General features: G+C 38.9%; 1 protein-coding gene across 11 annotated transcripts in view; it reads left to right on the top strand.

The window, feature by feature from the left end:
• The window catches only part of MIA2 (MIA SH3 domain ER export factor 2), an 85,818-nt gene extending 85,088 nt beyond the window's left edge, over positions 1–730 (top strand). For all 11 annotated transcript variants that reach the window (XM_044231921.1, XM_044231922.1, XM_044231920.1 and 8 more), the window contains one exon: positions 402–730. In XM_044231921.1, coding sequence (XP_044087856.1) covers positions 402–568 — 167 coding nt within the window. In that variant the 3' untranslated portion in view covers positions 569–730. The remainder of the gene's footprint in view (positions 1–401) is intronic.
• The last annotated feature ends 12,443 nt before the right edge of the window (positions 731–13,173 follow it).

Here is a 13,173-nt window from a genome sequence, read left to right as displayed (position 1 = left end):
AATTGGAAATTACTAGTCAGAATTTAAGTCCGGTGAACATTATATGACATGAAAATTTTTTAATTTAATTTAAGTCTGGTGAAAATTATATGACATGAAAATTTTTAATCAAGCTTTATTATGTATTTTGAAATAATTTTTGAAAAGTGTTAAGATGTTAGGTTTTCATAGGACAAAAATTGTGGCTAAAGTTAGTGATGTTCCCTTCAATCATGTGTAATTGAAGAGAGTATGCTTTTACTCAATGTTGTAAAAATTCATTTGTTAGATCAAGTAATTATTCCGGGGTCAATTTTTGAATATGAACATAGGTATTGTAAGTTATAAGCTAATCATTTAATAGAACTGAAGTACAGGTACTTAAAATTAAAAAAATGTCTTTTACCAATCTCTTTGAACAGTGAGAAATGTCTATCCACCGAGAGCTTTTCCTCATTTTCTTCCCCCAAGAGCTGGATTTTTTCCCCCACCCCCACATGCTGAAAATAGAAGTGAGTTCCCATCAGGGTTGACTCCACCTTCAAATGAGCCTACTACTGAACATCCAGCACCACAGCAAGAAACTTAACATGTTTTTGATCTCTCTTCAAAAGTAATTTTGACTTCTCTCTTATTTTCAGTTTAAGTAACGGCTGTTACTTAACCTATTATACTTTTGCTCACATAAGAGCTTAATGGAATTAAAACTCTCAGGATAGTATTTTGTAAATAAAGATGATTTAAATATGAATCTTATGAGTAAATTATTTCCATTTTATTTTATTCTATATAGTATATTTTAATTTGATTAACAAATCCACTATCACATAAACAATGGGAGTTTTATATGTCATCTTGCAGTTGGGGATGTTTTAAACTCCAAAGAACTTTTTGCCAAGAACTGTATTTACTATGGTTGTAGACAAATGTGAAGGTAACTTTATGCTTAATTGAATAAATTTTAATTGATTTAAAGACTTGTTTGGTATTGATAATAATAATAAAAATCAGCTAGTTTTCCATAAATATGACTCCATTAGTTAGTTTTTTACTTTTCTCAATAGCTTTGAGGCTCAAAACTAATGCTTTATATGGATTTTTCCCATTTGATTATCTTACAAAGGTTGTGCTCTCTTTCTTTGCTTTTTTTTTTTTTTTAAGATTTTATTTATTTATTTGACAGAGAGAAATCACAAGTAGATGGAGAGGCAGGCAGAGAGAGAGAGGGAAGCAGGCTCCCTGTGAGCAGAGAGCCCGATGCGGGGACTCGATCCCAGGACCCTGAGATCATGACCTGAGCCGAAGGCAGTGGCTTAACCCACTGAGCCACCCAGGCGCCCCGGTTGTGCTCTCTTTCTTGCAAGTAGACACGAATGGCCAAAAGCAACAAATTAATACACTCTTTTTTTTTTTTTTTTTTTTAAGATTTTATTTATTTATTTGTCAGAGCGAGCACAGGCAGACAGAGTGGCAGGCAGAGGCAGAGGGAGAAGCAAGCTCTCTGCTGAGCAAGGAACCCGATGTGGGACTTGATCCAAGGGCGCTGGGATCATGACCTGAGCTGAAGGCAGCCGTTTAACCAACTGAGCCCCCCAGGAGTCCCAAATTAATACACTATTAAAAGTCAATATTGATTATATTCTAATTGATTTGTCTAAATAGTATTTTTTCAGAGTTGGGATCTTCTTAGTTCATTCACTAGCTTTTGGACAGTTTTCTATCTGGCTTGCTTTTCTCTTAATTTGGAAGATACTTACTGTTTTTAGTGGGGAATGTTGAAATTTGCTATAGAAATATTGTATTTGGACTCAGTATCTTTAGAACGTTTCCTTAACCTTCTTTGTGTGTTTCCTCAGGCTTGAATTCTATTATTATTAGTCTTCTCACACGTTAATATGATTATGAAAGGAAAGATAATTAAGTATAACTAATAAGTCTTAGAATACGTCTGTTGAGAAGTTGGTTGTTTTTAGTTGTTTACTTGGAATTTGTCCTCTGTGCCAAAAGACAAAAGGTGAAACATTCTTTTTTTTTTAAAGATTTTATTTATTTATTTGTCATAGAAGGAGAAGTGAGAGCAAGCACAGGCAGACAGAGTGGCAGGCAGAGGCAGAGGGAGAAGCAGGCTCCCCGCCAAGCAAGGAGCCCGATGTGGGACTCGATCCCAGGACGCTGGGATCATGACTTGAGCCGAAGGCAGCCGCTTAACCAACTGAGCCACCCAGGCGTCCCAAGGTGAAACATTCTTGAACAAAGCAGTCATGCACTGTAACTGGAATGCTTCCTGCCAGCATTTCTGCAGATGCTCTCTGGAACACTTCTTGTGAGGTATTCTTACTCCTCCATTCTTACCTCACCTTAGGAGACAAGGTTGAACAGAAGGACTTCATGAAGTGAATTGCTTGGATAAGGTATTATGTAGATTGGGAACTGTAAAATCATCATCATAAACTTAGTGTTTAGAGGTTAGGTTTTAGGGGAAATAGATTGCTTTTTTAAAGTTGGAAATTTGGAAAGTGAAAGAAGAGAAACAGAACAGTGATGGAAAGTATTCCATTCAGGGGAAACTTTTCTTTGCCCCAGGATGAAGGAGACCTGTTTTGACTCAAGACAGAAGACAGGAGAGTGGTGCAGGCAAGTCGAACCTCAGAGAGAGCGGTAATGAAGTGAGAAGCCAGAATCAGAGAGGAAGCAAGGATAACAGTCAATGAGAGCACAGAAGAAGCCAGAAAGACTTGATATGGGCTGAATAGTTTGAAACACTTTGGGATTCCAGAGTAAATGAACATACTTTGCTTACAAAAATATATATGTATTTTAAAGATTTTGTTTATTTACTTGACAGAGAGAGATCACAAGTAGGCAGAGAGGCAGGCAGAGAGAGAGAGAGGAGGAAGCAGGCTCCCTGCTGAGCAGAGAGCCCGATGCGGGGCTCGATCCCAGGACCCCGAGATCATGACCTGAACCGAAGGCAGAGGCTCTAACCCACTGAGCCACCCAGGCGCCCCACAAAAATATTTTTTTAATAAAGAAGTATAACCAAGTGGGAATAAATCAAATAATAGCATTTTAGGATGAATAACAAGTTTTGTACATTTATTTCCAGTGATGCTTTCTAGTTAGTTTCTCTTTTAACTCGTTTTCTTTATTTAATTCTGATAAGATTTTAGAATTTTAGAAGGTATGCTTATACCTCCAATCTTTGATTTATCAACTTGATTGATTAAATTTATCAGTTTGTGTGTTGATTCTTTGAGATGAAAAATTAGGACTTAACTATTGCCATCCTCATTTTCCTTTCTTCATGTTTGATACTTAACCACATTATGTTTGCTCTTGTTACCTTTGTAATTTTTATATATTTTAACCTTTGTTAATATTTTTTCCCTGGGAAGGCTGGGTGTCTCAGTCGGTTAAACGTCTGCCTTCAGCTCAGGTCATGATCCCAGCATCCTGGGATTGAGTCCTGCATCAGACTTCTTGCTCAGCGGGGAGCCTGTTTCTCCCTCTGCCTACTTCTCTTTCTCCCTGACCAAAAAAAAAAAAAAACTTAAAAAAAATTTTTCCCCCTTATTCCTGTCCCCTCTTCCCCTACTCTGGCCAAAATCCTATTTTCTCTTGGCTATACATCATGTTTTCAAGGTTGCTAATAATAATATTATCCCTACAAGTGTAATGATCGTTCTATACTTGGTCCATAGTTGAATAATAAAATCTTTAAAAAAAAAAAAAGGTTCAAAATCAATAAGGCACATTTGTACTGTTATTGTTATTTAAATATTTTCACTATCAGGCCAAATTATATAGTAACTTTACATATCCTCTGTGAATCCCAGTATCATAATTTCTGCATCACTCTAAAGAGAATATTCTTTTTTTTTTTTTTAAGATTTTAAAAATTTATTTGAGAGAGAGAACGGGAGTGAGAGAGCATGGGCAGAGGGAGGGGCAGAGAGAGAGGGAGAAGTGACTCCCCACTGAGCAGGGAGTCTGACCTGGGTCTCTATCCCAAGAGCCAGGGATCATGGTCTGAGCTGAAGGTAGACACTTAAGCAACTGAGCCATCCAAATGCCCCTAAAGAGAATATTCTTAAATATCAAGGTCAATCAATGATTTTTTTTTTTAAACTCACTCTCTTTCCCCTACCACTAATAGCCTAAAATAATATAATAACACATTTTGCTTCCAAATGCCCCTAAAGAGAATATTCTTAAATATCAAGGTCAATCAATGATTTTTTTTTTTAAACTCACTCTCTTTCCCCTACCACTAATAGCCTAAAATAATATAACACATTTTGCTTAACTTTATACTTAGGCCAAGTGTACAGTTCTCCCTCCTACTTTTCTAATGTGACTTCTCCCCCCTCCCAATATTATTTGCCATTATCATGGCTTACTTGAAAAGAAAAAAATCTTCATGTCTTTTCTATTGGATATATTGTTATTTTTTCTTTTAAACACTTGGAGTCTTGGGAGTTCTTTGTATTCCCGTTGCAAACTGACTGGCTGGTTTCTAGCCCAATGAACAGAGCCTGCACTTTTCCTGATTTCTTGGGATTATTCTGTTGTTTTATAGAGCTTCTATCTTGCTGGGGTTTTTTTGTTTTTGATTTTTAAAATTCATTTTAAATTTTATTGTTTTATTGCTGTTCACTCTCAAGTTATTTCCTTAAGGATTTAGGGAATGTAAAATCTGAGTCCTTCCCATGCCTAAAATCCCAATCCTTTACTCTCCCACCCCCTTGTTTTAAAGTAGTCTCATGCTGAGCATGGAGCCCGGTGTGGGGCTTGAACTTACAACTGTGAGATCAGGACCTGCGCTGAGACCAAGAGTTGGACTCTTAACCAGCTGCGTCACCCAGGCATCCCCATTCCCTTTTTTGGTATTAGTTTATATGGGTATGAAATTCTAGGTCAGAATTTTGAATATGTTGTGCTTTTAATATCAATTTAATACAATTAATGCCAATATGTTGTTTTTAAAAAAGATTTTGTTTATTTATTTGACAGACAGATCACAAGTAGGCAGAGAGGCAGGGAGAGAGAGAGAGAGAAGGAAGCAGGCTTGCCGATGAGCAGAGAGCCCAAGGGGGCTTGATCCCAGGACCCTGGGATCATGATCTAAGCTGAAGGCAGAGGCTTTAACTCACTGAGCCACCCAGGTGCCCCCAATATATTGTTTTTTAATATCCATTGTTGCTGATGAAACATCTGAGGGGAATTTGATTCTGTTCTCTTTGTTGGGAACCTGATTTTTTCCTATAAAAATTTTTAGGGTTTTTTTTTTTCTTTTATCATTGGTGTTCTAAAAATCGTAGATGTAGCTACATGTGAGACATTTTCATTCATTTCTTGTTATTCAGGTCCTCTAAGAAGCAGATTCCAAGATGGAAGTAGATATTGAAGAGATTTATTAAGGGAGAACACCTATGAAGGATTAAGGGGACAGAGTTCAAAAGTAGATAGAATCTTCAGACTGAGGTTCAGATTGACATCTGTGAATAGGAGAGAGGGAAGGAAGGACGAGTTGGGTAAGCAGAGCCTCTGATTACAGTGCAGCTCCAGGAAAGCCTGAGGGGGAGCCATGGCATTCCCCGGGGCAAAGATTGCCTCTGAGAGGAGTCCCTCATTTGGTGGGAACAGCTCTGCTCTAGTACTCTTGCATGTTCTGTTCTTGGCTGGTAGCACCCCCAGGGAGAACCTGGATTTGGCATGAATGCTGAAGGTGCAGCAGCTAGAGGCTGGCAGCTACTATACTCAGCATCCTCTCTCTCTCTCTCTCTCTCTCTAAGTTTTTAATTTTTTATAAACATATAATGTATTATTAGCCCCAGAGGTACACGTCTGTGAATCGTCAGACTTACTTCACAGCACTCGCCATATCACATATCCTCCCCAATGTCCATAACCCAGCCACCCTATCCCTACCCCCTACCCCCGGCAACCCTCAGTTTGTTTTGTGAGATTAAGAGTCTCTTATGGTGGGGCGCCTGGGTGGCTCAGTGGGTTAAAGCCTCTGCCTTCGGCTCAGGTCAAGATCCCAGGGTCCTGGGATCGAGCCCCACATCGGGCTCTCTGCTCAGCAGGGAGCCTGCTTCCCCCTCTCTCTGCCTGCCTCTCTGCCTACTTGTGATCTCTGTCTGTCAAATAAATAAATAAATAAATAAATAAATAAATCTTAAAAAAAAAAAAAAAAGAGTCTCTTATGGTTTGTCTCCCTCCCAACCAGTCTTGTTTCGTTTTTTCCTTCCCTACCCCTCAAACCCCCCATGTTGCCTCTCAAATTCCTCATATCAGGGAGATCATTTGATAATTGTCTTTCTCTGATTGACTATTTCGCTTAGCATAATACCCTCTGGTTCCATCCACGTCGCAAATGGCAAAATTTCATTTCTTTTGATGGCTGCATAGTATTCCATATATATAATATATATATTCCATATATATAATATGTATTCCATATATAAATATGTATATGTGTATATATGTATATATACACACACACACCCCACATCTTCTTTATCCATTCATCTGTTGATGGACATCTAGGTTCTTTCCCTAGTTTGGCTATTGTAGACATTGAGGCTATAAACATTCGGGTGCACATGCCCCTTCGGATCACTACATTTGTATCTTTAGGGTAAATACCCAGTAGTGCAATTGCTGGGTTGTAGGATAGCTCTATTTTCAACTTTTTGAGGAAACTCCATGCTGTTTTCCAGAGTGGCTGCAACCAGCTTGCATTCCCACCAACAGTATAGGAGGTTCCCCTTTCTCTCTGCATCCTCGCCAGGATCTGTTGTTTCCTTAATTTTAGCCATTTGGAGTGATGTGAGGTGGTATCTCATTGTGGTTTTGATTTGTATTTCCCTGATCGGCATCCGTTCTCTTGAAGGGGTGATATGACTGGGGTACCACACTATATTAGGCACTTAAACTATGGCGTCCTGAAACTCTGGGAATTTTTTTTTTTTTTTAATCTTTGGTAAATTCCTTATCTACTTTTTCTTTTGTGTTTTTTTTTAAAGATTTTACTTATTTATTTGTCAGAGAGCAAGAGACAGGGTGTGTGGGAGCACAAGCAGGGGGAGCAGCAGGCAGAGGGAGCAGCAGAATTCCCACTGAGCAGGGAGCCCAATACAGGACTCTATCCCAGTACGCTGGTATCATGACCTGAGCTGAAGGCAAACAATTAACTGACTGAGCCATCCAGGTATTCCTTTCATATCTTTCATCTCTCTCTTTCTCTCTCTTTTTTTTTTCCCCTGGAAAATTTTGTCAACTATATATTCTAAATCATTCACTTTAATGTTTTTGTTTTCAGCAGTCATTAATCTTTGAGAGAATTTTTTTATTGTATTTTATTCTTTTTTCATAGATCCTATCCTTTTTTGTAAAGATCTAATATTTTGAATTTCTCCATAGCCAATTAGTGTTTTCTAAAAGTGTTTTTCTGAATTGTCTGTTTTCTCTAGGATTAATAATGATTAACTTGGGCTTTCTCTCCTTACATGTTTGGTCAACCTTGGGTTGTTCATGTTTAATGAAGATGAATTGGTTAGCTGATTCTAGCTTATACCTTTTTCTGTATAACAAGGATAGTTTTCTTGTTTGGTTTCTTCCTGAGATAGGTGTGTGTGTGTGTGTGTGTCACGCAGGTGGTGAGAGGTGGAGGGTGGGGACTGAGACAGAATCTGTGACTGACAGGCTTTGCCTTAGGATGACCCGTAGGATGCTGGCTGGGTGTCGGCCTTCTAGATGCCAGGATGAGAAGGGCTTCATGTAGGATACCACCATTCGCGCTAGAAATTTTGCTTTTTCCAAACAGTTTAATTTCTGTAGGGAATATCTCTCCAGTATTTTAGCTGGAGGCAGAACCAGGCTCACTGCCTTGTGCTTGGGGCTGTGGCAGGGGAATGATGGCATCAACTTTGAGCTGTTCTGCTCGCAGTTATTCCCTATTTTCACACTCACACCTCAGTTCTGTACATGATATACTAACTGGCTCTGAGCCAAGTTTCGGACCGTTACCAGGCCTGTTGACTCCCAGTTCCTGAAACAGATTGTAGGCCATAGCTTTCTCAACTTCTTTTATCCTCCAACCTAATCTAGTCTGTTCTTCTGTCCCCCAGAAAATTTTGAAACTTCATTTGTTAAAGTCCTTTTTTATTCTTTTCAGCATTATAGGGTTTACTTCTCTTGGCTCTTCTTTATATTTATCTCTGTGGAGCCTTGGGGGCAGGTGGCCAGCATCTGCTTAGTCTGCCACCTGGAAGCTGAAGTTTTCTGTTATTGCTGTTGTCACCATTTGAAAGGGTAGTTAAAGGAGGAGGGCAGACTTCAAGACTATGACCTGAGCATTATTTTGGACTGATAGGCAGTAGGCTTGAATATTTCAAGAAAGAGTCCTTCTTGGTCCTGGTTGGATAACTTTTCCCTCCACTTTGGTATTCTGATTTTTTTTTTAAATAAATAATACATGGTTCTACGAGAAAAGTTAGAAAATGGTCAAAAGCCGAAGAAAATCCAGGGTCACCATAGAAACATAAATCACTTTCTGCATTTAGGTTGTACTTCCATTAGGCTTTTTATCCTTCACATATCTTTTGTATTAGTGTAATTATGTGTGTCTTTAATTTTATATTAAGTGTAATCTCCTATTATAAATGATATAAACTTTATTTTTGAGAGAGAGAGGGTAGGGAGGGGCCAAGGGAGAGGTGGAGAGAGAATATTAAGCAGGCTCCACACCCAGTGTGGAGCCTAATGTGGGGCTTGATCTCATGACTCTGAGATCATGACCTGCGCCAAAACCAAGAGTCAGATGCTACTTGACTGAGCCACCCAGGTACCCCTGTAAACTTCATTTTTCATGATTTAACCTTCCCTTTTGTGAATATAATTTACCTGATTATTCTTTTCTTGCTGCTTAAGCTGTTCTTACATATTTTTTTTAGAATTCTTAAAGAATTATGTATGATGGTATAGCTTTGTACATACATATTCCCCCTCTAGATTTAGGGTAATTTTTAAGGGCTATATTCCTAAAATATATTCTGGGGCCAGAATTTGGGACTTGGGACAGAAGGTTATTAAGAGGAAAGGAAATCACATTCTTTGGAACCAGGTTAGTTGAAAACAAAATAGACTTCTTTTTTAAAGCCAGACAATTCGTAGACATGGGGAGATGCTACAAAAGAATTTTGTGAGTATAGTTGATAATTATTCTGCTTCTATAGGTATGGTTCATGGTTTACCATGAATCTATTTAAAAAAGCATCTAGCCTTATAACCTTTGCAAACTAACCTATTCCCCCCCCCCCAGGTAGTAGCTACTGTGAAAGAATTTTTTTCTTTTTCTTTTTCTTTTTTTTGAAGATTTTATTTATTTATTTGACAGAGAGGTAGGCAGGGAGGCAGGCAGAGAGAGGGGGAAGCAGGCTCCCTGCTGAGCAGAGAGCCCGATGCGGGGCTCGATCCCAGGACCCTGGGATCATGACCTGAGCTGAAGGCAGAGGCTTTAACCCACTGAGCCACCCAGGTGCCCCACTGTGAAAGAATTTGATAGCAGTGCTACAAAAGAGATTTGTGTGTGTGTGTGTGTGTGTGTGTGTGTAATATGGGAACTCTTTGATAACTGTCTATAAAGAGCAGTTAAGCTTACTACATTGTATTATGTTTCTTGCTTGCAACAAAATGAAAAGACAACTTATGGAATGAGAGAAACTATTTGCAAACCAGCAATCTAATAAGGGGTTAGTATCCAAAATATATAAGGAACTCATACAACTCACTAGCAAAAAAACCAAATAACCCAATTGAAAAATGGGCAGAAGATCTGCAGAGACATTTCTCCAATGAAGACATGTAAGTGGCTAACAGATCCACGAAAAGATCCTCAACATTACTAATCATCAGGGAAATGCAAACCAAAACCACAATGAGATATCACCTCACATCTGTTATCCATTATCAAAAAATAGGTAACACTATCTGTCAAATAATAGTATAGTTGTAGTATTTAAGAGTGGTAGGAGTTGTATAATATTAGGGTCCTTTCACCTAGGTTTAAATTTTGTTCTGCCATTGACTAGTTTTATGATCTTAGGCAAGATTCTTAACCTTTCTGTGCCTCCATTTCCTCATATGTGAAATGGGGGTGATGCATACTACATGGTTGCTGTGAAGATTAAATAAAGTACTTTCTAGTGAAATGATTAAAATAATGGTTGGCATACAATTCAGCACATGCCAATCATAGTATTTCCTAGCTAATTTATTTAGTGTTTTCTCAGAAAATTTCACTGAAGTGGGTGTTCCTGATTAAAGCTCATTCTTTTTTATTTTTATCAGAGAGAGAGCATGGTGGGGAGGGGCAGAGGGAGAGGGAGGGAGAGAATCTCAAGCAGACTCTGCACTGTAAGTGGAGCCTGATCCGGGGCTCATTCTCAATACCCTGAGATAATGACCTGAGCTGAAACCAAGAGTTGGACACTCAACTGACTGGGCCACCCAGGCCCCCTAAATTCCATTCTTTTAAACACTGACTTCTTTTAACCAACTTTTGTGAAAACCTTTCTAAAATATATTAAATGTTCCATTAGAGTATACAGATGTTCTGAAGATAATGTATTTTCCTGTTGATGCAGGGTTATGACCAATGACGTATCTTTGATCAGTTACATATTTATCATGTATAAAAACTAAACATAGGAGAAAGAAATTTGAGCACAACTTCCTAAAATAAAAAAAATTACAGGGATACCTGGGTGGCTCTATCAGTTAAGCATCTGCCTTTGGCTCAAGTCATGATCCCAGGGTCCTGGGATGGAGTCCTGCATCTGATGAGCAGGGAGTCCACTTCTCCCTCTCCCTCTGCCTGCTGCTCCCCCTGCTTATGCTCTCTTTCGCTCTCTGACAAACAAAATCTGGGGCGGCTAGGAGCCCTAGCTGGGTGCCTCCTGATGCTTTCATTTTCTTCTTGGAGTGCAGATAGAGTGGACCCTGGTCTGACCCTGTGCCTTGCACACACAGCATCTGTGGGCACTCACCTCTCACCTGTGAGAGGCAGACACTCCATTGTCCATCACAGGCAAGGAATGTCTATGAAGCTATTAGAGAAGTATGTCCCAGGTGTCCAAGGAGCAGGTGGAAAGCCCAGGTGTGAATCTCCAGATGTTGCTGGTTGGCTGTGAGGGGCTTGGACCTGAGGGGCAGGAGGAGGGCACCTTGCAGGCTTCTAACTACTTTCACAGAAATCAGGTATTTCTGTCTGTTGGTGACTGATGTGTGCTCTGAGTGGTGGCTAAACTAGCAGCAGGGTTAAGTATGGGAGCTTCATCATGATTTTGAAATACCTTAATGAAAAATCACTTGAATTTGAAATTAATTCACGTTGTAAGAAAGCTCAACATTACATTTACCATTTTATTCAGAGATGTTACCTTTTTTTAAGACTTAAAAAAAAAAAAAAGCACACACAAGGGGAGAGACAGAAGCAGAGGGAGAAGCAGGCTCCCCACTGAGCAGGGAGCCCGATATGGGACTTGATCCCAGGACCCTGATATCATGACCTGAGCTGAAGTCAGACACTTTACCAAAAAAACCATGCAGGTGGCTCTAGAGCTGTTAAACTTTTTTTTTTTTTTAAGACTTCTTAAGTATAATTTCAGCAGCATAAATTTTTGAATGGCTGTGAAAAAATTTAAAAATTATCACCTATTTGTGGGGTGTTTATCATTGGTGGCAATGTTAAAAATTTGAAGAGGTTATCAGTTAAAACTGACAAGATTTTATTTGAAAGTTCCATATAAATTTATTATTTCCCCCAATTCTCTGCATTTTGTCTCATCAATTATATAATGAACAAAACAATGATTTTTCTCCCTGCACAGTTTTTTTCCAGTTTATACCAGTGTGCTGTACAATATTTTCGGTATATGTCAGGGGATGGAAAAGGTTGGGAAGCCTTGATATAGATAATGTAGTTTGATGGTTGTATATTATTCATCCCTGCTTGTGTGTTACTCCATTAGGACCACTTTATATGTTACTGGCTTCATAAAGGTCCCATCTGATGCATGCCGTAAGGCCCTAGTAAGTTAGTTTCTGAATCTGTGTTTAGCCATAAGCCCACGGTGTGTCTGTCCTTCCCAAGACCAGCCCCACTGACTCCCTATCTTCTTTATTCCTAGGGTGGTGGGGGAAATGGGAAAGCAGTTTTACTATGTAAATCTCATATAGTTTAGTGAGCTATGTTTTGAAAATGTTTTATTTAATACATTTTTTTTAAAAGATTTTATTTGTTTATTTGACAGAGATCACAAGTAGACAGAGAGGCAGGCAGAGAGAGAGAGAGAGGGAAACAGGCTCCCTGCTGAGCAGAGAGCCCGATGCGGGACTCGATCCCAGGACCCTGAGATCATGACCTGAGCCGAAGGCAGCGGCTCAACCCACTGAGCCACCCAGGTGCCCCCTATTTAATACATTTCTTCAAAGATGATCTTATGTATGTCTGAGCCTTTGGGCCAACAGTTAAAACTTTTAGGGAAGAGTAAGAGTTTTAGATAATCAAGTCCAATCTCTCATTTTACAGATGAGGAAACTGAATCTAAATAGAGTTTTAGATAATCAAGTCCGATTCCTCATTTTACAGATGACTCTAATGCTAAAGCTCTGTAGCATTAGAGTCAGAGCTCAGAGTGCAACAGATGCTGAGCCTCCCAGTTTAGTGCTTTACTATACCAACCGTCATTTGTATACTATTCACATATATTAATAGGCTTTCTTTTTTCATACATTTTGGGTACTATTTTTGTATTTTACATAATAAACATGTTGATTCACCCAAAAGAGTTACATATGCCTAGGAAACAAGGAAGCTGAAGAATATCAGATTATTCCAAGGTGAGGAGGCAGTGTCTGGAAGAAGAGTCAGTGTCTGCAATGATTAGGGAAAGACAGATGAAGGAAAAGAGCCATTTTCTATCTTGTAACTGATAGCTGTTTGTCTCAACAACCAAGAATAGAGATTACAAACCAAACTAAAGCAATATAGGAGTTTATGAACTATTTAATACTGGCATACTAAAGGATTTTTGCATCTAGTATAGGAATTGTATAAAGTTCTTATAGCCTATAAATTGTGTTTTACTATATCATTAATGTTCTAAATGCATAATACACTTGAGT

The sequence above is a fragment of the Neovison vison genome, chromosome 13, assembly GCF_020171115.1.
Source record: "Neovison vison isolate M4711 chromosome 13, ASM_NN_V1, whole genome shotgun sequence".
Classification (NCBI taxonomy): Eukaryota; Metazoa; Chordata; class Mammalia; order Carnivora; family Mustelidae; genus Neogale; species Neogale vison.
The sequence above is the reverse complement of the archived record's forward strand: the minus strand, read 5'-3'. Positions and strand labels throughout refer to the sequence as shown.